At 37.9% G+C, this 24,415-nt stretch overlaps 1 protein-coding gene across 18 annotated transcripts in view; it reads right to left on the reverse strand.

Annotated features, from left to right (window-relative positions):
• Positions 1 to 958: 958 nt before the first annotated feature.
• MGA (MAX dimerization protein MGA) overlaps positions 959 to 24,415 on the reverse strand; it is a 168,485-nt gene continuing 145,028 nt past the window's right edge. For 8 of the 18 annotated variants that reach the window (XM_053889170.1, XM_053889169.1, XM_053889172.1 and 5 more), the window contains exons 15-24: positions 23,457 to 24,083; positions 19,836 to 20,126; positions 18,131 to 19,647; positions 15,052 to 15,182; positions 12,496 to 12,547; positions 9,753 to 9,959; positions 8,028 to 8,139; positions 7,510 to 7,743; positions 6,230 to 6,406; positions 959 to 4,872 (exon numbers count right to left, since the gene is read on the reverse strand). In XM_053889170.1, coding sequence (XP_053745145.1) covers positions 3,605 to 4,872; positions 6,230 to 6,406; positions 7,510 to 7,743; positions 8,028 to 8,139; positions 9,753 to 9,959; positions 12,496 to 12,547; positions 15,052 to 15,182; positions 18,131 to 19,647; positions 19,836 to 20,126; positions 23,457 to 24,083 — 4,616 coding nt within the window. In that variant the 3' untranslated portion in view covers positions 959 to 3,604. Of the gene's footprint in view, positions 4,873 to 6,229; positions 6,407 to 7,509; positions 7,744 to 8,027; positions 8,140 to 9,752; positions 9,960 to 12,495; positions 12,548 to 15,051; positions 15,183 to 18,130; positions 19,648 to 19,835; positions 20,127 to 23,456; positions 24,084 to 24,415 lie in introns of those variants that run through there. The other 10 variants (XM_019442478.2, XM_019442472.2, XM_053889179.1 and 7 more) reach the window with 7 other exon arrangements.

A 24,415-nucleotide genomic window follows, 5' to 3' on the forward strand; every position in this document is an offset into this window, starting at 1 on the left:
GCCTCCATTACACTATTACTCAATGGTTGTATATCTCTGCAGAGCAGTTCAGTCAGTTATGCCTCAGCTTAAAAGTTGTATGTATCAAATTATTTCCCTCTTAGTTTCAAAAATGCATTTTTGACTGATCTTTTTTTTCTCCAAATGGCAGTGAGTCTTGTATACCTCAGCTTTAATTTCCTCTGTTTCCAGCCATTCATATTTATGTAAAATTTCATTAGAGGTAATAGAACAGTAACATGAAGTACTGATGCCCTTACAACCACTTTCTTCAAAATCAACCATTTTGTGCAAGAAATGTACTCAGATTCTTGGTTATCCATCATTCTCTACAGAAGTACCTGAAAATGTGCAGCCTACTCTATGCATTGTTTTTTAATGTGGGCATGAGGAACAAGGGTTATCACCATTTTTCAGACCCGTCTGCAAAGTGCATTTACCTCTCAATTCACCTGATCCCATTCCTTCTTAATATCTAAAACCATTGTAATTAGAAGAAAAAAAACACAAAACACTGTACCATGTGATCTTAGAGTAGTGCAACGTCTAAAGGACCCCTTTAATAAATAAAATCTTTCGTAAATCGTGATACTAGTTAACATATATCTTGCTTTAAAAACATCTGTCCTTAGCCCCTGAGATTGTGTTTATGTCCTGTTATTCTCTAAGGTAACAGATATATTACCTTGCACACATTGGTATTATGAGGCTAGTCTTTCCTCACTGTTGAACAACTTCTTGAGACGAACATTTGCTGTCAATTTGTGGAAATTTTTGAAGTCTCCATGTAAAACACGCTACAAGGATTGGCAAAAATCTCTCCAAATGGCAGGTCAGAAACTTTGAAAACAGTAAGGAATTCCTATGATAAAATTACTTCAGTGGTACCTCTCTCAAATGACTCCGGGTATTAGATTTCTCTACTCCAACTCAGCACAAACCTCCCAACACCAAGTCCTCCTTTCATTATTATAACTGATTTATTTCAAGTTTATACATTCTGCCTTCCACTCACCAAACTTCTGTTCTTACGTTTCTAAAAAAATAGTCATTTTTCAAAAGCAGAAAAGGAAAGATATATATTTAATATATAAAAGAAAAGGCTAAATCTGACATAATTATATTCTTAAAAACATTCCATTTATTTACAGATGTATAAAAAGGCGAATTATTGGTCTACTGAGATCATGCTTCTTATAGTGTTAGGGTGAGAGCTCACTATCCTCCCAGTTCCTCAACTCCTCTCACTCAACTACATCTTTCACAATCACACATGTCATTTTCATAGATCAGTTTCTCTTGGGGTAAGGTTAAAGGGTAGGAGTTTTTGGAGATTTGAGATTTCTGTCAAGACTGCCGGACTGTTCTGAAGATAGAGCCCTCCTTCAAATTAGCCTTCACAACTTACTCGTTCTAAGAGGTCTTGAAACCACCATTATCCTGGGAGTTTGTAAGGACATCTGCAGCCTTCTTGCAGACCTGGAATCATCTCTCATTTCCATCTTTGCATGAACAGAGTCAAATATCTTTGCATGAAGAACTGATTATTACCTCTTTACTTTCTTCTAAAAAGGGAAAAGTGTTCAGAAGCAGAATGGTCCTTCTTTTCCTGAGGATTATTCACTCACTTGCCTTCTCCTTGGCTGACCCTCAAAAGCCATAACAAGAGCCTTGGGAAGTCAGGAGGAAATGTGAGGACGAGACAAGCAAGTTAATAATGGGAAACTGCTATACCTGGATTAAAATACTAGGATCTCCAAGGTCAATTATTAGCAGGGGAGACAGGTGCTGGACTCCTTGGCTAAGGCATTGAATGAACTCTGCTGGGTAAATAGTGGGAGGGATAATGAGAAGCTAAGGGGCACTCATTACCTACTTCAAGCTTCTTCAGTAACTTTTAGAGGAGGGAAGGTTGAATGCTGATGAGCAGGTCTAGAAAGGCAAGTAGCACAATAACAACAAAGAATTTGCTCCCACTGCAATTGCAGAGGAAATTTTTCCACCCTTTTCAATCTAATTACCAGAGTTACTAGAAAGGGAACCAACCATGGAAGTACTAATTCACTGGCTAGAACTATTCCAAAGCTGGCCTCAACAACCTACATCTGAAGATCTGCTGAGTGGGATTTGGCATAAAGAAGGCAAGGGGGATGTAGAAGAAACAGCATCACCTAGGCACAGCCCAGGCACTGGAAGCTCTTGTGTTAGTGTTTCACAACACAAGCAAATCCTGTCAATGAAGACAGAACAGGGGTTACATTCCAAAATATAATTATTTAAGAAAGGCAAAATGCAGCAGCTAAATCCCAATCTATACATTTTCAGAATAGTGATTCTTGCCCCCAGGAGTTTCTAAGAGACCCCTCAAGTGCACCATGATTATTTACAAACTAGATAGGAAACATCATTTCTATACTCAATACAAATCTCATCTTCTAGGTTGAAAACTTCAGCCTTTGAGAAATCTATGAAAACAACTATACAAAAATATAAATATCTTTATCTTTACAGGCTGTCAGTCCTCCATACCCTGACAGCTTACGAGTGAAAAAGCTCTACAGATCATTGAATCCATGGTAGCAGGTAATAAAAAATATATCTTGTGATTCAAATACTGCCTCATTTCCCTGGTAAAGAGTGCCTACTGTGACTTTTCTTTCCTTTACATCCTGTGCAGGTAAAAGTGAATGAAACCTTCAAGCACCAGGAGGCTGGTGTGATTTGGGAAATATCCAGCCCCACAATTTTTTTTTTTTTGGCCGCGGTCTCTGGTCTGGGCAGGGAATGCTTTTCATTCTAGCTGTCTCTTGAGTGATGTGATATGTGAAAAGGGGAGGGCTCCCTCCATGCCTACTTCCAAAATATGTATCCCAGGTAGAAACCCCTGGTACCGTGAAATGTCTTTTCAACACTCAGTAAGGGAGAGCTAGTATTTTAACATCTGAAAATAATCACCTCAGTAATAAAAGTTAAAAGCATTCCTACTTTACCAGAAGGCTTGGATTTGTAATTCTGATTGAAAGATAAGGAAATGGAAGCTACTTGGGATATGACAGAAGAGAATATTTTGCTGAATGACACAAAGCATTTCACTTTGGTATTCCATGGTACCCATCCTCTCTCACCCTACTCGAACCACCAACTAAAAACTCTCTTCTGGATCCCTTTGCCCGAGTGCATCACATTCCTTGGATTTCAGACTTAAGCCACATAAACAATAGCTATCCACTACAACTCAGCCCATAACAACTGCAAAGTCTCAAGCAGCTTTTTCTCTGGGAGGGAAGAACTAGGAACCACTATGGACCTAGAGTCTTGTTATGAATTCCTTGGGTAAGAGGGGCACCTCGTGTTCAGTAATGGATCACATCTTCTTAGAGAGGATGAGGAGACCCAGCACCACAAGTGAGGTAACACATTTTAACATGATCAGAATTTCATAGTAGTAATTTCTTATACCGAGGTCAGCACCCTACCCCCCTTTCTCTACCATCATCCACTGCATCAAAGTCAAGGATCACAGTTCCATGACACAAATAAACAGATGCCTACAGAGAAAGGAGGTTTCCCTCATAGCGTGGCTTCTGCCTGAGGACAGGAAAGTTCATTTCCCTGCAGAACTTGGTGAGGCCCCAGAGTTGCCCAATTTGGCCACAACAGGTGCCAATGTAGGCATCACCTTGCTCTCCCGGCATTCCTGGTCATTCCCTGTTAAGTTCATTTTGTGTCCAACTTTGGCAGCTATAGGTGCCAAACAAGGCATCACCTTGAGACCCTGACCATCTGTATCACTAGAAGGATTAGCTACTTTTAAACCTAGAGGTGCTAACTTTGGCATAGGCCTCCACAAAGTATCTGTGCTGTTGTTCTCTAGGCCAGCCTTCATGTGTAGGATGGGAGGTGAGGACACATTTTCAAGCTCTGCAGGGACACCAGAAGTACTCTTCCCTCCATCACTGGCTTTCCTGTGAGAAAGGAGGGAATCCTTTATCTCAGAGTCGATAACAATCTTAAGGACATCTGGCTCAGACGCTGGTTCTGCAAGTTGTTTTTCATTCTCAGAAAAGTCATCATCTTCCAAGTGCAAGAGGAGAGGACTGACAGAGTCACTCTCCCCTTGTACATCAGGCAACTCTTTCAAACCAGTTCCCAAGTGGCCAACCTGGAAAGTCGCTCGGTTCCCAGGAGGAAGTTTACTGATAAAAGCCCGTCGAGCATCCCCTGGGAACTCCGTATCCATAGAGCTGGGCAGTTCAGCCAGGCTAACAGAGTCATCATTTAGTTGCTGATTAAGAAAGGCAATCTCATTGAGCAGAGAAGTCAGTGTCTCATCAGTATCATCCTCATCTTCCATATTAGTTAGCAGTTCGCCGGGATCCAGCGCTGCTTCCTCTATAGCTGATGCTACCTTTCTCAGTTCCATCTCTATACTGGAGTCTTTGAGATCTTTCATCTTCAATTTATGAAATGTGGACTCCTTTGGCTTCAGTTTCTCCCGTCTAGATTCACACTCTTTCCATTTATATTGAATACCTCTCATTTCACCAGCAATCTTTTTGGGTAAGAACTCTTGTGCTTCTTGCATGCTGGAAACATCAACTATTTGTGGAAAACCAGAATCTTTATTTGCCAGAAAAACTGGTGTTGGACCCAGTGCCACTCTGCCATCTCTATGGCTGCCTCTGGAAGAGATTCTACCCGAATCTTCAAAGGAGTTATCTTCATTCCTGACAGTACTTTTCAGGTGGTCAGGTGGCTTGCCATCAGGAACTTCATGAGGATATTTGCTGCCACCCATATCTACCAAACCTCCCTCTGTGGCCAATGATGTCACATTAACAATTCTTGGCATCATAAATAAGTCGTCATTTTCTGGGGGGGGGAAAAAAATTCATTTAGTTCTACAGCAGTAAGCATTCCTCTCTCATTCATACCCAATGACCTGAGATCTCTCAGAAAGTTGGTAGTCAAAATTCACCAGTTTACTTTTATCAAAAAGATGAAAGGAACTATTAGTTCTTCAAATTATGGAGACCTAGCTTAACAAGAAAATAGGTAGGGGCGCATGGTGGCTCAGCGGGTTAAGCGTCTGGCTTCGGCTCAGGTCATGATCTCGTGGTTCATGAGTTCAAGCCCCGCGTCGGGCTCTGTGCTGACAGCTCAGAGCCTGGAGCATCCTTCAGATTCTGTGTCTCCCTCTTTCTCTCCCTGCCCCTCCCCCACTCGTGCTCTCTCTCACTCACAAAAATAAACATTAGGAAAAAAAGGGGAAAAAAAACAACCTAAGAAAATAGGTAAAATCTAACCAAAGGACTGCTTAATATTCTTTGATATTAAAAGTTTTATTTAATTATTTTATAGGAAAGCTCCCTGATTAATTCTTTATACTGAGGCAGACATGCATCTTGATTCTGTTCACCCAATTAACTGCTACTCTGAGGGAAAAATGAAGCCCTAGAGGCAGCACTGTAAAAGAAAAGATGACCACTCCAGAGTGACTTTAACAATATTAGTACTGATAAAGATACCCTTCTGCCTTAACAGAAATTGAGGTGCCTTAAACCTAAATCATCAAAGTGAGACTTCCTTTCCAACTCTACTCCTTATCCCCAAAAGGGAGTCATGCTCAAATTGAATCCGGCTGGTAACCTAGGAGTGCACCATCTCAGAATACCACGTAAGACTGATAAGTATTTGTCAACGCCAAAAACTAAACAATGACTCCTCATCTTCCTTTTACTTTCAAATATTTTCAGTGTTTTTCCTACTCAGAATTAACTAAAAATCACGAAAGAGTTCCCAATCCCATGTTTAAAAAAAAAAAAATCAATAGAGCCAAACATGTTCTAAAAAGAGGGTCAGGGGCGCCTGGGTGGCTCAGTCAATTAAGCGTCCGACTTCAGATCAGGTCATGATCTCGCAGTTTGTGGGTTCAAGCCCCGCGTCGGGCTCTATCTAGGCTGACAGCTCGGGGCCTGGAGCCTGCTTCGGATTCTGTGTCTCCTCCTCTCTCTGCCCTTTCCCTGCTCATGCTCTGTCTCTGTCTCTCAATAATAAATAAACGTTAAAAAAAAAAAAAAATTTAAAAAGAGGGTCATCTCTTTCCAAGGCAAATGCAAACATAAGAGATCTTATCGTTACAGAACACATTCAAAGGCTTTCTCTCTTCACAGTGAGATATCAGGGATAACTTTTTTACTACCCATAGAGGACAATACTTACAACATACCTGATTGAGCCACAGCACTGGTGGCAGCTTGAGGCTTCAGATCTGTTTCTAAGAGAGCAGGAGAAACAGTTACCACTGGTCCTGAGAATAAAGGACCTTTTAAGGTGAGCAATTGCCCTTGCGGAGTCATCACGATGTTGGCAGAGGTGTGTGGAGTGTTAGAGGGTGAGGTATTTTCTGTAAGGAAAATGAGAAATTTGTTAAGGATAAAAGGTCTGCAATTAATGCTAGTATAGCCTAGAAGCCGAGGCAATATCCCTAAAACCACACATTGACTTAAAAGGCAAGGGGTAAAATTTCAAATTTAGTTAGGGTGCCTCAACTGGCAATTGATTTTTTGACCACTTTTCATTGTGTAATGGGTTATCTGTCTATGGATTCTCCTAAGGGACAGAACTTATGTTGAGGAAAAGAGCTAAGGAACCACTTTTTCAACAGAATGGTCCCAAGAGTCTTGACAGTGAATCAGGGTAAAGGCATGCAAAATCCTATCCCCAGGCTTGCTTTCCTTATACACCTCTAACAAAGTACTTTAAGTTTCTAGCTCTCAAACCTCTAGCTTTTCCATCTATGAAATGAGGTGGACTAGACAAAATGGTCATTAAAATCTTTTCGTAGCAATAACATCATTTGAATCTGCAATGTTAAAACTAACTCATATTTTAGTATCCATCACAACTTTTCTCTTAGATATCCTGGTTGATACAATGGGCCACCCAAAGAGTAAAAAAGGATACACTATTCTCTAAGAATATAAACAAGTAATATAAAATCAATATAGCCTCATTTCCAAAATCAAGATAGGAGAGAACAAGAACTTAAAACCAATTTACTTTTGCTCCTTAACAGCAAATGATAGGCAATCTGATGAAAATGGAGCCTGACTCAACAAAATTGATTTTTTTTTAAATTCCAATTTATTAGTTTCAGCATGACAAATAAAGACCCAAACTTCCTCAACTTGTGAACAGAATTACGGGGAAATCAAGAGTTTACGTACTAAAGTCTGAAAAGATGACAACTTAAAAAAATACTCACTGAAACATTAGAATAACCTGACTGCTATCAAAAGTAGGTTTTACAGGTTACCATACTGGTAACTTCTTAGGATTTACTTGAATGTATAAAGTTAGAAACTAAAATCTAATGTGGTTAATATTTTTTATACAACCCATCTTTAATTCATTTAATTAAATCTAAAATTATCAAAAAAAGACTCAGTCCACTGAATTAAACTGATGTTCACCTACATTAAGAAAAGCAAAACATGTCCCTCCTACCTGTGGCCTGGTCTCTTTTTCTGGAAAGAATCAAAGGTTTCCCCTTCCTGTTATTTATAAACATCTGTCCAACATCTACAGATGATGCAGAAGATCCTTCCTGCTGTTTGCTAGTTCTGGCAGACACATCAAACTCATCTGATCCCATCTTCTTTTTTCTTTTTTGTGCCTCTAGTGCTTGTTGTTTTGCATAAATATACTCTAACTTCTTCAGGACCACTTCTTCTGTCTTACCTATAGGTTGATAAGGAATAAACCATCACACGGCTCATTATATGACCCCACATAATGAGAAATAGGGTCAACTGAAATCCAGTTGATTTAACTATATTCCCCAAAATTACGGAAACCAAGAATGATTATATTCCAGAAGAAACACCTCACCCAGTCAAAAGGTAACTCTACTGTTAACTCTGGGAACCAAGCCATAAACTAATATCTGAAAAGTCTACTAAGGATTACTCCTCACTAAAGACGTTATATTATATTCTTTACCAGAGATCATTCACATATCTCACCTGAAAGAGATGATACTTTCCGTATCAAAATATTCCGTTTTCGAGTCAGGAGATTTTTCTGTCCTATCAATTTGTCTGCCTGATCTGTTAGTCCCTGAATTTCGCTGAATGCCTACAAACAAGAAATTAATGTCATGTAAATTGATTCGCTCTTTCCTAAGAACAGGTAAGGCCTACTCAATTTCTTTAATGAAAAAAGTTTGACGAGTATTTTAGAAAACTTTATAATGTCATTTGAAACAATTCTTGATGCTTCGGAAACTTCTCTGTTAAACTGCAGGAGGTTTTCTGGCTTATTCTTCTAAGAAACATGATTATTTCCAAAGAGCATCACTGAGTGGTTCACAGGTATTTCTACTACTACAAGGAGATATAAAACATTTTACTCTGCTTTGATTTTAATCAACTTTACTTTCCTTTTAAGATTTTATTTTTGAAAGATGGGAGGGGGAGGGGGAGGGGGAGAGGGAGAAGGAGGGGGAGGGAGGGGGAGAGGGAGGGGGGGAGAGGGAGAGGGAGGGAGGGAGGGAGGGAGGGAGGGAGGGAGGGAGGGAGGGAGGGAAATCAAGCAGGGGAGGAGCAGAGAGAGGGAGACACAGAATCTAAAGCAGACTCCAGGAGCCCAACGCAGGGCTCGAACCCACAAACCAGGAGATCATGACCTGAGCCAAAGTGGGATGCTCAACCAAATGAGGCACCCAGGCGCCCCTAATAATCAACTTTAAAATCACCTCCTACAGGGCATGTGCATGGTGGCTCAGTCAGGTAAGCATCTGACTCCTGATTTCAGCTTAGGTCATGATCTTGAGGTTCGTGAGTTCAAGCCCCACATTGGAGCACAGCGCAGAGCCTGCTTGGGATTTTCTTTTTTCTTTTCTTTCTTTCTCTCTTTCTCTCTCTCTCTCTCCCTCCCTCCCTCTGTCCCCCCTACCCCGCTCCTGTTCCCTCACTCTCAAAACAAATAAACTTTAAAAAAAAAAAAAAAATCTTAATGGTGGCTCAGTCGATTAAGCGTCTAACTTTGGCTCAGATCATGATCTCATGTTCAAGCCCCGCATTGGACTCTGTGCTGACGTTTCAGAGCCTGTAGCTTGCTTCTGATTCTGTCTTTCCCTCTCTCTCTGCCCCTCCCCTGCTTGCAGTCTGCCCCTCTCTCTCTCTCTCTCTCTCAAAAATAAACAAACGTCAAAAATCTTAAAAAATAAAAATAAAATCACCTCCTAGTCTAAGTAAAGTCTGGCTGAAATAACTGTGTTCTACAGGAATATGAATGTTTGCCTTATACTCCTCCAACTTCTACTCAAAAGCAATTTAAATGAAATTACCTTAGATATTTCAGATTTTCTTTTAAAATGGATGGCAATTGTTAAAAACTATGTTAAAATATCACTTACATTGTGCTCTTAAACTGTTCTAGTGCTATGGAGAACACCAAAAGAGATTCAACTCTAGAGTCAACTAGAGTTTCTGACTTAATCTGAAGTAAAGATAGTTCTGCCTGCCGATTAAGAACTTGACTTCCAATAAAAAACTACTTTGACTCAGCAGCTTAAGGGTTCTTCCCCTTACAGGATTTGCTGGGAGTTCACTAGTCCACATTCAAATGTTAAATACAAGCTCTACTTCAATCTCCCTCTTAGGGTGATGATTCTCTCTCTCATAGTAGCTCTAGAAGATTCTCTTAGTCAAATTCTCGTTCGTCGGTCATTTATAGAGAACACTTACCCTAGTGAGAATGAGACTTTTGGAAACCTTAGAAGAATGAAGCAATCCCAATGTAATCTTCAATTTCTCAAAGAGATCCCTCATTTCACCACGCCGGCGACGCTCATTGGCAGTGTGTGTCCGGCGATAATAAGCAAAAGCTTCTGCTTCTTTCTGTAGTTTTTCACTCCAGTAATCAGGCTTCAGTTTTAGAGGAATTGGTGGAGCCTATGCAAACAAAAGATAGCCACCTGATTATCTTTCATTTGTACCTGCCCTCTTCTTCCATCCTAAATGGCTCTGTTCCATACCAGATACCCACCATCTTCTGTCTGGACTATTGTTAACAACCTTTCAATATTGGTCATCTTACTATAAGTCTATCCTGCTGCAAATCTAACTGCAACAGTGTAAATCACTTTTCAGCTCAAATTTCAATTGTTCTCAAATGAGGAAGAAAACGAGGCGAGGGAATCTAAAAAAAAGCTTATGCAAGTAATTTATTATTAAAACTTTTTTTCATGACACAAATTACATAAAAATTTCAATAGAATCTTAACTGATGGAAAACAGGTTTAAAATATTTTTCTTAAAAGCTTTAAGATCGTTTACAATTTGGTGACGGATCAACTATCATTCTTCTTAAACCACCTTTCTCTCCAACCATTCCAAAGTGCGAGAAGTTTCCAAAACACACTATGCAATCTCACACCACTTTGCCATTACACAGACAGATGGTGGCTTGCACCCATTCCTCCCACCCTATCCTCCAAAACTTAACATTTAAAAGTCAAACTTTGCATTTTTCAGCAAAGTCTTTCTTGACCCTCAGTGCCTTAGACTTCTTTCTCCTATTTATTCTACTTCACTTTTACAAGTTACTTATCACTGAAAAGAACAGACGCATATAGGGTTTTAAATATAAATATTTGAAGAGCTTATAATGAAAACCAACTGTGCCCTATACATGTATCTGGATCCTTAAAAACAACAACTTTCTGTTTCTTTTAGGCTTTTTCTAGTTCCTAAATCTATACTCTATGTAAGAAACAAGATAAGGTTATTCTTTTTTTTTTAATGTTTATTTATTTTTGAGAGAGAGAGAGAGAGAGAGAGAGAGAGAGAGAGAGAGAGAGAGAAAGAGACAGACAGAGCATTAGTGGGGAGGAGCAGAGAGAGAGACACAGACACAGAATCCGAAGCAGGCTCCAGGCCCCAAGCTGTCAGCACAGAGCCTGACGTGAGGCTCAAACTCATGAGCCATGAGATCATGACCTGAGCCAAAGTTGGACGGTTAACTGAGCCACCCAGGTGCCCCAAGCTTATACTTTCTAATTTTCAATGCTATCTATCTACTCTCTGCTATGCACAAGATTTAGCTCACACCACTGTCCCACCTCTTGCAATCCCATCTTCCTAATATAGATGTATCATTAATTCTAATTCTTCTCTTGATCCCTTTGTAACTTGAGTATAATTCTATCTCAACTTCTCATCAACAGTGTCTCTTTGTAAAACGAGGATATCAAGCACTCATATCCTTACATGTCTTCTTCCCTCTATTTCTCTTCTCTTTCACCTTCCAATTTGTCATTTCTACTTACACATTTTTTCAAAACTGCAAGTCTTCCATACTTTGTTCACAGATTATAGAAGTTTGAAAAAAATTATTAACAGTGGCTACCATATTAAGACAATGTGACTACTACTCAAAGCGAGTAATGACATTTCCAGTCTTCTACAGTTTCTTGGTTTTGTTTTTCCCCTTCTGATGTCTCTAATTACCCTTTTTTTTTTTGACACCGTTGGCCTTTATCACAATCCAGATAGTACCCCAAAACTCTTATATAAAATCATTGTCTCTCTAAAGTCAAACTCCTTGTGCATTATATAGTATGGGAAAATAAAAAGATACAAGATAGAAAATTAAAATCGAGTTTACATATAGCAAAACACTACAAATGATTTACATGTAATAATAATTAGGGTATAAACAATGGCTTGTGAATACAAGCTATAATGAAAATTCTTACACCTGAAAATATTTTAGGGTGAATGAAAAAATACAATATAGTAATACATGCAAAATTATTACAATAATGTAATTTATGTATCCCCCCCCAAACAAACCGAGACTAATCACCCAGTGGTTTCTGAAAAGACTTAAATACCACTTTCCACCTCAACCCAATCTCCAGAATTGTTTTTACCACTTAAATCAAAAAGGCAGAGTAACAACTGGAAAATGGTTTAAATAATCAAACTCTGTTTCATTCATAATGTTAGTACGGATAAAGAAAAAAACCCCTTGATTAATTATGGTATAATGACATCTAAGAAAATCAAAGGAGGTTCCAAATTTAATGGCTCCATGAATTGCTACCCATCATTTCAGAGAATAATTTTTTAGGATACTGAAAATCATGAATCTCAACAAGAAAAATTGCCAGGTTTTTTTTCACATCACACAGAGAATTAAGAGTATAGGATTCGTTTTCAAGTAAGCACATCAATTTTCATCAACTCCATAACCATTTTAATTGTTCTAGAATATTCTATCATCTGGGAGTAGTAGAAAATTAAAAGGGGAGGAAGCATTTTAATACTATAATTTCATTAAGAAAAAGAAACAGATTTTATTAACTCACTGGTAAAAAATTGCCATGAAAAAAGTCATAGCTAATATAACTAACGTTATTTTAAACCCTAATTACAAATGTTATCAATTTTATTAGATAATTGTCATTAAACATACTGTAAATACCTTTCGACTCCTTTCAGCAGCTTTTTCATCTGCAGAGATATGGGTACGGCACCTAGGTAAAGACAATATTTTCCAATGTCTTACTGAAATAGTAACCCAAGACCTATTTCACAGCTACACTAAACAAAACCATCCCAAATTGTTTAAAGTGTAACCAGCTTCTTTTTGCCAAGGCCCTATATATATGTGGCAATATAATTTAATTCAACAGTATGCTTTTTTTCCTCTGTGCCAAACAGTCCCTACAATTGCTAATTACTTTTTCAAACATAAAATATTTCATACATACAAAACTATATAAACAAAATACATAATGAACAACCAGGTAACTACCACCCAGCCTGAGGAATAAAACATCTCAAAAATACAGGAGATCTTATGTGCAGCCCACCCAATCACATTCCTTCCTCTCTTCTTTCTCATAGGTGAACACTCCCAAAAGGAGTTTTTACCATGCATAGCTTTGCAGTTTTACTAGTAATGTATACCTAAATAAAAAATATTATGTAGCACTTTAAACATTATACACTATAGTGTATCTTTCTTTTTTATTGGGGGGGGGGGGGGTGATGCAGGGGAGAGGGGCAGAGAGAAAGGGAAAGAGAGAATCCTAAGCAGGCTCTGCCCTGTCAACACAGAGCCTGATGTAGGGCTCAAACTCACAAACCAAGAGATTATGACCTGAGCCAAAATCAAGAGTCAGATGCTTAACCAACTGAGCCACTAAGGCACCCCCCCCAATATAGTGAATCTTTCTTCACTTGATTTCACTCAACATTACATCTAAGATATTGATACACACAGTTCTAGTTCAATCATTTTAACTGCTATACAGTATTCCAAAGTGTGAATTTTCAAAGTGTGAAATTTCTTTTTCAGAATTCTAATAGTTATTTAGGTTATTTCCAAATTTACTCAATGGCAAACAATACTGCAATGTACAATCCCATGCATGTCCCTTTGTACATACGTGTGAACTTTTCCAGAGTATACATACCAAGGAGTGGAACTGCTGAGTGGAAGAAATGTGTGGAAGTCAACTTTAGTCATGTCACACTACTCTCCAAAGTGCACCAATTTACATTTCCACCTGCAGTATGTTCCCATCACTCCACAACTAGACACAACAGTACTATCAGAAATCACAATTACTTGCTAATCTTATGGATCTGAACTAATGAAGCCACTGTGATTTAACATGTATATCTCTAATTACTTGTGAGTTTGAAAAAATTAGTATGTGTTTATTGGCTATCCGGGTTTCCTCTTCTGTGAACTGCCTGTAATATCCATTATGTACTTATCTACTCCATCAACTTTTTCTTACAGATTTAAATAATTACATGTCCTTGATACTAATCCTTTGTCAAACATGTACTGCAAATATTTTCCTTAGTCTGAATTTGTCTTTTCACTGTTTTCATGGTGTGCCGACAGAGAGAAATTTGTAAATGTTTACCAATCCGCTCTTTTACAGTTTGTGCTCTTTGTGTACTATTCTTTCTCTCCATTTATTGAATTCATCTTCAATGTCTTGCAATAACATTTTATAGAAGTTTTACAAAGGTTTTGTTAATACTCCCTAACAGGTTTTCTGTTACTATTATAAATGGCATCTTTTGGATAACATTTTTTTGTTTGTTGCTCATGTTCAGAAAATCAATTTTAGTATAATGAACTTCTATCCAGCAATTCTGCTAACTTTAAATCTAATTAAATTTTTACGAGACTTAAACTATTTCAATCTTAACCAGTAGGCAAATGAAGTAGCCTCCAAATAGCTCTGGAATGAAGAAAATTACTAGGCCTATTTCTCTATCCTTACACCTTCTCAGCATCACCAGAGACAAAGAATTACTCTTTCTCAACTCAGGGCTAGTTTACATCATGAATCAGATAACAGGAAAAAGCACAATGTCTGGCACACAATAAGAACTCCTATCTTCTTTTCCATCGTTCTCTCACACCCCACAATCCCCAATACAAGGCTTACTAATGGAATAAACTTTCCTAAGCAAGTTATCATACCGTATTTTGGTCTCATCATGTGAACAGGCAAAAATTTTCCTAACTGTATCTTACCTGTTCAACTAGTAAAGTAACCAAATTTAGAATTTAATGCCTATTCTTAAAAGATAAAGGAACTAACCTCTGTTGAGTAGTCCGCTAGTGTCAGTTACTCCAGCTGCATATATTATCTTATAGAACACTTCAAATTGGGAGCATTTTCCTCATTTAATCAGTAAAAAAATCTGATTCAGATTAACGACCTGCCCAAGCTTAAATAGCTACATACAAAACTAGTATTTTAATACCAACGTGTCAGGCTCCAAAAGCACAGGTTATTCACATTCACACATGGTCTTGTAGCAATAACCAAGGCAAGTTAATTACCTCTGAATTCCAGCTCCCTCCTCATCTACTAATCAGAAAAAAGCTAGAGGAACAAAGGAACCAGGTCAGTTACCCAGAGTTCCTAAACAGAACATTTAGTTTTGTTTATGGTCACAAAAACAATAACAAAGAACAAAAATCCAAAGAGAAATTAAGACTTACGGCTGTTTAAAAGTCTGCGTTTGGGCAGCTGTGGTCTTCATGTGAGCAACATTAATATCCTCAGAGAGCTCTTCCACAGTCTCTATGTCCACCTGCTCCTCATCATCCTCAATGTACTCTACACAGTTATTCTGAAATAAAGCATTCCAAAAGTCAATAAAATATTGGGAAGTAAGCACACCTAAACTTTTCAACTGAATGCTCCCCTTATAAAATCAACCAGGGCCCAACATTGACTTTATAACATGAATACAGGTGATCCTAAACTTGTTAATCGTAAGAAGGAATTAAGTTATGAAGACAACATATGTTAAACCTAACAACCAAGCACTGAATTAAAAATCATAGATACATACTAGACAGACATTATCAGACTATATTGATGCTTCAGTGTTATTTCTAGCGGAAAAATTCAGGTTACAGAAATATTAAAGCTTCATAAATCTTAAGATTAATGAGCAATAAAGTAAAATCTGGTGAATGGAAAAGGAGAAAGGAGAAAAATTCAGGTTCTATTTTAAGAGTGCTTCAGGACTGGGGTGCCTGGATGGCTCAGTCATTTAAGCATCCAACTTCAGCTCAGATCACGATCTCACGGTTCATGAGTTCAAGCCCACATCAGACTCTGTGCTGACAGCTCAGAGCCTGGAGCCTGCTTCAGATTCTGTGTCTCCCTCTTCTCTATGCCCCTCCTCTGCTCACGCTCGGTCTCACTCTCTCAAAAATAAACATAAAAAAAAAAAAAAGAGTGCTTCACGGCTAACCCCGTGTCACCCACAAAGACAGACTCAATGCAGATATGAATAGAGAATGTAGCCCAGTCTTCTAAGCCTCTCAATCCCGCACAAGGATAGCTTTTGAAGAATTTCAGGTATTGAAAAACCCCAAGCTTGTCATACTTGATAATACAAAAAAAGAGTCAATCAGTAAGCATTTATTGAGCACCTATCATGGAAGCTTATTGTGTATTTTATGTAAACAGTAGAACATATGGATTTTGGGATCTACAGATATTTTTAAGTCCACCTTTAAAAGTAGTGTTTACTATGCCAGAAACTAAAGCAGGAATATGTTATCTATAATTGTAGTATACCTGAGAGACACAACTCAAAACGAAGCATCCCAATAACCTCATTAATTCTGTTTACACTTGATGGAAAAATTACTTACCCCCATGAATTATAGGTTCCATAAGCTGATAGACACTAAATGCAAGTCATCATTTATGTTTCCCAATTTAAGCACAATTTCAACAATGTATATTGAATTTAAACAATGCAAATAATATATATTAACTTTAGGAAGCTAAATCAACAGTGTCCTGACAGAATCTAAAGAGTTTGAATAATAATGTAGGTAAATGCCTTATATTTAAACTGAAGAATGTCTGCCTACTGCATGACTTTAATTGCAGGCTTTGTAAATAATATCCAATAAACTTCACAATGGAAGACTGAAATTAAATAGACTACTTGCTACTTTCCTTACACTATTCCAATATAATAATCACATGCACAAAGATATCATAACGTGTCACACAAGTGCAAAAATACAATGTAGAATTTCGATTTTAGAGATCATTTAATATAATGCCCTTACTTTGAAAAAGGTCACTGTACCTTGTATGTCAGATTCCCTATTAGGAAATCCAAGCAATGCCACCCTTGATTAAGACACAATAAAAGTTCTATTATAAGTCAGTTTTACTGATAGCAATAGTTTTCACTGGTTTTAAAGTTGGACTGTCTTTGGTCTGATGCTTACCCAGGCTGACTTACAATGGGAGAGTCTGCAAAAAGCAGAATTATAATTCTTAAACTCAATGAATTCAGATTCTTCAGCTACCTACAGGTACCTGTCCTCAAAAAAGATGAGGCTACAGATAGATAAGGCAAATGTGTATACAATCATCTAATTGTAGAGCTAGATCCTCATTTTACAAATGAGACGACTGAGGTACAGAAAAAACCAACATAGGAACATTAGAATAGTTAAACATTTTAGAGTTTTAAAATAGGAGTCTTTTTGTTATATTTTATCTGCATTAAGGCAGTTAGGCATTAACAGAGAAAGACCAGATAATACAGAGGCTGAATCTCATGGAAGTGAGATTCTAAAACAACCAACTGCATGAAAATCACCACAGAGGGCCATATTATCTGCTCCTAAAGAGAGGGACACAGTTTAGATTTGAGGGCACCCTATAGGCAGCTGGCTATAATATCCTTAAGTTTTACATCAAACCCCACTGTCAGGCATCGGCAAATCAAAGCTTGCCAGCCACACTGTTTCACTTAGTATTGTTTATGGCTGCTTTCATGCCATAACAGCAACTGAGCAATTCCAACAGCAAGCCATCCAGCCTGCAAAGTCTAAAATGTTAACAATTCAGCCCTTTACAGAAAAAGTTTGTCCAACTCCTGCCCTGTATCATACTGCTTCTCACTTAGGTAGGATTACCACCTTAAATAGGAAGCCTACAAAAATGGCTTCAGAAAAATTTTGTGAAATTATAAAGGTCATATTACAAAGGAAGATGATGCAAATTCAGAATATAAATTCTAGAAACTAATTTTAGGAGATAATTAAAAAAGTAACTTAAGGCAGGGTTATATTAAAATATTGCATGGTATTTTTCATTTTTCTCCAAAAAGAAAAACATCTCTCTAAATGCAGGTAGGTAAGTTCTAAGGTCACCCATTCACTGTTTTTTATATGTCTACCGGATAGGCTATAGTCATTTCACATTGAAAATGTAAAAAAAAAACTGAGAAGAAATGAGAGTAGTAGTTTTAGAATCTTTTTTTTAAAACCTAACTTGAAAGGGACTCTCAAGCATCTATCCCCCAAAGGAATAAGCCAGCCTTCCCATACTAGTAGACAAGTCTCAAAGAACAATATAAGCTCAATAAATGTTACCTGACTGACACAGCCTAAAAACTATAAAGTCATTTAATCATAATCTAAACCTAGGCATCCATTTCAATGTATCAGGTCTTAGTGATCTTCTGGGAAAGCTACTGTCTCTAATAAATCATTTAAATTCTTGAGGTTTCAGTCACAACAAAAATGGGCTCACCACCTTTTCTACATCATCAACCTCCTCACTCTGGTAGTCAGAAACAACATCCACAATCTCATCAATAGAATCATCGGTTTTCTCATTCTCCTCTTCCTCGTCCTCCTCTTCCAAATCCAAAACAGTCAAGTCGGCACTGCTTCGTCCACCATTCTTCTCTTGCTTTGGTTCTATCTGTTCTCCTGACAGCAGTAAGTGACCCTGAAAACGTCCTTCCCCTCTGCTCCCTTTTGTAGCTCTTCTTGGAACAATGGAGAAGGCTGTAGGACTAGAAATCCTACTCCAAGAATCACATTCAGTTTTTAAAACTCTGACATTTTCAGTAGTTCCACTTTTTCCAAGTAAATCAGAGATGCTTTGTTCTTGTTGAAACACATCTGAATTTTCCTGACAAGTCTTTATTTCTTTAATTAACTGCTCATCTGCCTCTTTCTTGCATTCTTGCTTAGTTCCAACACATTTCTGAGTCAAAGGGCCCTTCAGGTGTTTTCTCCACCTCTCCCTAATACTGTCTTTCTCCAGAGAGTCTCCACATCCCTTCTCCTTGGCCTCTGGCTGTGGAAAAGACTGCTGCTCCCCAACTTTGCTCCCTGATAATTCGAGCTTACGTTCTTCCTTAGAGATGACTGGAAACTCATTTGAGTTTTCCTCTGGATTTTCTAACCCTTTCTGCTGTTCCACTTTCACATCACCAAGCTTTTTAAGCTGTACATTACTTGCACTTTGGACTGTCACATTGCTGGCTTTTTTGGAAGTGGTCTTAACTTCTAGAACAGTCCGTTTTTCTTTGGAACTCTTATGATTTCGAATCCCAAGCTCTTCATCTCCATCTTTATAGTCTTCACCTATGTGTGACCCAGTGATATAGGAGTGCTCAGAGGGTTTAACAGTTATAGGACCTTCTTCTGTAAGGGATTCTTCATCCAAATTATCACCCCCATCTCCTAAGGAATCACTCAGGATTTCTACTGAGGCAGCAGCTCCTGAGTTTTGCTTTATTATATTAGCTTCAGAATCTATAGTTTCTCCTTCTGACTGCAGGGCCTTCTTGGGTTCCTGCTCTCTTTTTAAAAAGCTTGTTTCATCTTTCTGGTCTGCACTCTGGGACTCTTTCTTCATCTGAAGAGAAGCAACATGTTGAAGAATGGAACTGGGAACAGGCTTTTGTCCAGGGAGCTGTAACAAAGCAAAACTACCAGACTGGAGAGGAATAAGACTGGCTGTACCAACAGGCTGCCCTCCTGAGCTATAGGTTATTTTGGTTTCAGAGCCTGTTTTACTTGCAAAGCTCTGTGGTTCAGGAGGGGAAATCCTCAGGGTCAATGTACCAGACTGAGACACAAAACTAGGTCCAGAAGAAAGCAATGATGGTGCCTGAGTGATAACATTCACTGCTGGAGAAGACCCAACAGCCTGAATTACAGGATTCATAACAGAGAAAGCAGAGGATGAAGCAGAAGATGGTGGAGTCTCTGAAGGTTTGGAAGGAGTGGGTAACCGGATTCCCATCACAGAGCCTGGTAAAAGGGGGAAAAAAAAACAAAAAAACTTTTTTTAATTACCACTGCCCACATCAAGACCTACAAGTGCTTTTCTTTCCAGACAGGTTAACTCTGAGACTAAAAAATCTTAGTGTATTGACAAGTCATATGGCCAAATGATTCCACCAAAGAAAAATTCATTAGAAAGATCTCCAAATTTATACCTGGGTTCCGAAACATGACAGGCTGTAAGTTGGGTTGAGTATTAGAGCCTCGAAGTTGATGCAAAGGGAGGAGCTGAACAATCTGCCCATTAGGATGCCTGAATAGATTCATTCCACTTGGGCTCCTCACAGGTTGCAAGACCATCCGATGCCCCTGAAGTTGTGTGTTTGGGGCAGGTCTAAGAGTAGGAGAACCTTGCTGCACTGGAATCAGCAATAATCGAGGTCCAGTACGTTTCACTGTGTTAGGAGAGACCTGGGGAGTAGCCACTGGAATCTGAGGGGCATTTTCTGAAAAACAAGAAATGAAAACATCAGAATTTTCCTTTAATACATGTAGCAAAAAATTATTATGACATGGGATCTGACCACCCTACAAATAAATTCTAATATGAATTATATAGTTGGTGAAATCTTGTATCTCTATCATATATTAAACAATCTCATGGCTGAGAACAATTTATCTTAAAATCTAATTATCAACCAGACATTATAGGGCCTTATATTCAAAATGGTAAATTAAAAAAAAAAAAAAAAAAGCAAGCAAGCATCAATTGTCATGAAGTGCATTTACAGAGATAATGTCTCTGGCCTAAGAAAAACACAGCAGGCCTCTAAATCTGGATTTCCATTAAAGTTAAACAGATCATTCAGATAAAATTCTCTTCTTTAACCTTAAAATTCAGGCTGTTAACACACTTACTGGACTTATGACTTCATTTCCTAGGTCATACTCAAGTTAAGATAAAGTCAAGGACTAAAAGTCATGAGGTATAAAAAAAACTCCTTGGTTTTTAAAATTCACTGACAAGTAACCAAAGTGTAAAGATCTGTGTAAATTATTTTTCAAAAGGAAAAAAAAAATACATACCACCCCCCCCCCCCCCAAAATGGAATGAAATTAAGAGAGACATCAAAAAAGCAGGGATATAGAGCCTGGTTAGGAAGAGGCAAAGGATAGTTTTAAAACAAACAGAAAAGGCAAAAACTTAATGCAGAAGATGTGAACTTAAAAAATGTTCAAACCATTGATAGTATCAAAAGATGCACTTTAATGTTTAGAAGAGATTATTTAGAAATACTTAAGACATGGAAAAAAATAGTAGGGATAATCTACAGACAGATTTTTGGCTATGGGGATAAAAAGGTACGAATAACAGTAATAGTAAGCATAAATAAAACCAATTTTACATCACCAATGAAATTAGTTTAACTTATTTAACATTAATAAATATTTTCCTCAGTTCATCACTAATGAGAAAAATCAACAAACGAAACAAATCCCCTTAACATGTGATATTCTGTCAGATAGGCGCTCTGCCCACAAAACATATCAAACTTCTAAAAGTAAGTTATGTTCCAAACATTTACAGGACAAATTATACAGAAGATCCAGAACTACTCTTGAAAATGAAATAAAACGCAAAGACCAAACTGTTCATGGTGGAAAAAGTGTGCAATTTAAACAAAAAACATCTACCTCATGTGAAGTAAGAAGAATGTTAAAGCATTCTTAATTTCCTGACCATTTCTATTCAAGGTACATTTTAGAAACTGATTCAAATCCAAAGTACTCCAGCCCAGAGACTGAAAGCAGCCTTTAAAATACACACACTAAATATGTGATTGTTTATTCAAATGCAGGTGAGGGTGAGAAGGGAAAAGAGAAAAAGAAGGGAAGTTAAATGAAAAAGTCACAGATGTCTAAGTGCCTGAGTTGGGATCCTTTTTATGAGCCCAGAACAAAATTACACACACTTAGAAGTAGCAGTTATCTGAGTCCACTCCATTTAAAAAAAGAGCAGATAAGAAAATTTGTTAAAATTAATTATTTCCTCAACTGGTAGTAGAGAAGGTATTTTTAGGTGGTATATGAATATAGAATAACACCATAGCACATTGTGAGAAAGTAATTTTTCAATTTTAATCTGATAACATACAGAAGCAAACACCAGTCTTTGATATCACATCAGCATTTTCTAGCTTTCTTCACTAACAGAGAGAGAGAGTGCAAGCCACATGTTAACAAATGGTAGCTAGCTAGAATGTAATTCTTTTTATTATTATTGTTTCCAGGGTATTTATAGAGTTAACCCTATGTTACCAAAAGTAATGTTAGTTTCCAATTACAGAAAAATTGCTTTTAAAAATACATTTAAGTAAACAAAGGAGTTAATTTAAATAAAAATAGTAATAGTAATAGTACAAATGAAAATCAGAGCAAAATACATGAATGTATATTCTGAGTGACTGAAATCTGAGAATGAACTACAAAAAGCTAAACTATAGTTTCATGACAGAATTAAAAAGAAAGATCAGAACCCATATTGTTTAGAAAATATGATAAAATGACAAGATATAAACCTTGAGATTCAGCAGGAAATTAAAACAACTCAATCAACAACGATCTCACTTCCGAAATTACTTATTAAGCTAACCAGTGTTTTTATGTTTACATGTGGGGAGAAGGCAGAAGGAGAAGAATTTAATACTGTGATTCAATTAAACTTTGAAAAGACCTCCTTTCTATAAACTAATTCCAAAGTCACTTCATTTCTGAACTATCAACAGAAATTTGAACCATGTCAATAAAGGCAGTATTTAATAAGAAAAATATCAATAACCAAGACAGATTTACTGCTATTTATTTCCCCTTAAATCTTATAAAGTCTCTCACTCTTTTACATAGTAATTCTCTTTGAGTACACTAAGAGAATCATTTATTTTAGCTGGTTGAATTAGGATTCAATTAGGAAATAATAATTACAAAAGTGTAGGATAGTCCTATTTCAAATTCACTTAACCTAAGCCAATGTAAGAAAAATTTTAACTGAAAAGTTGATAAACATATAGATTCCTAAACAAATAAATATGCCTTATTTCAATCTCAATCAGTTCACATATAATAATAAGTAGTAGAATAATATCAGTAGTATATGAGAGTTGGGATGATTCACAAATGACTTTTACTAAGCAAAAGGACCTAGAATTTTAATCTTAATCAAGGAGAAAAAGCCCTTAGCTTGCCTGAAGCATAGGAGAAGCTCTCTGATCTCACTTTTTTAATTACAAAGAAGCACCACGCCCCGAAAAAGGAACACCTACATTAGGGTTACTCAAAAGATGTGCACTCCTAACTCTCAACACACAGCAGTGCACCTCCTCCTGTGCCCAACCTGATGGCTGCTCTACTGGCTCAGAGCTCAACTTCCACATACATTATTTCAGTATCCTTCAGCCAACATTTCCATTACAATATTTTTGAGTATTTTTATTCTCCTGGGAAAATCTCCAACCCCAGTAAACCACATGTCAAGGCTGTTCAACTTATCTCCAAAATAAAGTTGGGGTGCCTGGGTGGCTCAGTCAGTTAAGAGTCAGACTCTGGATTTCAGCTCAGGTCATGACCTCACTGTTTGTGACATGGAGTCCCATGTCAGGCTCTGTGTAGACAGCATGGAGGATGCTTGGGATTCTCTCTCCCTGCCCCTCCCCAGCTCTTATCTCCCCCACCTCAAAATAAATAAACAAACAAACATTAAAAAAAAAAAAAAAAAAAAAAACCATAAAGTTAAATACACAGCTGTATGGTAAAACCAGCTAGTAACATCTAGGCCTTACCTGGTCTCTGGCTCACTGGTGGACTCCCATCAATTCCCGAGAGTATAATGGGAACAGAGCCCAGAGATGAAGTTGGTGTGGTCACCATGGAGGAAGATGCAGCTGTGGTCACCACGACTATGGAGGTGGAGGCAGTGGAAGCAACAGGAAGAGTTATAGTTGGAGGAGATGCTACCAAAGACTTAGGAAAAGCAACTGAAGCCACAGGGGTAGTTATCCCAGTCGTTTTGATAAGGTTCACAGTGGCTGTAGACTGGGTAGGTGTTACAGGGGTGCTGGCATTAGTTTCAGAAACCTCAACAACCCCTGCAGTGGTGGCACCAGAAGAATAAGTAGTTTCTTTAGTTCCCACGTCAGAAATAGCAGTCATAGATGTCACAGCAGTAACATTCTCTAAAAATACTTGAGGGGTGGTAGTAGTGACAGCAGCAGTCACAGGGCTGCACACCTGAACTGGCTCAGAAGAAACCACAGGTGTGACGACCATTACTGGAGAAGGTCTGATACTGAACTTCTGTGGCCCTGTTAGGGGTTGGGGTGTGCTAACTCCAGGTATCTTCTGCTGCAGGGCTCCAACTTTACTCATCACAAACTGTGTGAACACACCACCAGGAGAGGGTCGAGCCGCTGCAAATAAAAATTTGCAGGTCAAAAATCTTCAGTTCTCATACTTTATCCTCTTAGTGATTGTGTTTATCAACATTTATTGTGCACCACTGGGTCAATTTCTTACAGGTACTACCTATCTGCAATATACCTGCCAATTTCTACCCACAAAAATCAAACACTTCCCTCAACCCAAACCAAATCTTTATAATACTAAGAAAGGGATTAAAATTGTGTGTTCCTGCTAAAATTCTTTTGGCTATGCAATAAAGCCGAACTGCCAGGACACTAAAAAGATAATGTACAGCTCACAACTTCACCATCTAAAACAGTGAAGGAAGTTAAGATTTTTT

Source organism: Panthera pardus, unplaced genomic scaffold, assembly GCF_024362965.1.
Source record: "Panthera pardus isolate Hobbes unplaced genomic scaffold, ASM2436296v1 HiC_scaffold_24, whole genome shotgun sequence".
Classification (NCBI taxonomy): domain Eukaryota; kingdom Metazoa; phylum Chordata; class Mammalia; order Carnivora; family Felidae; genus Panthera; species Panthera pardus.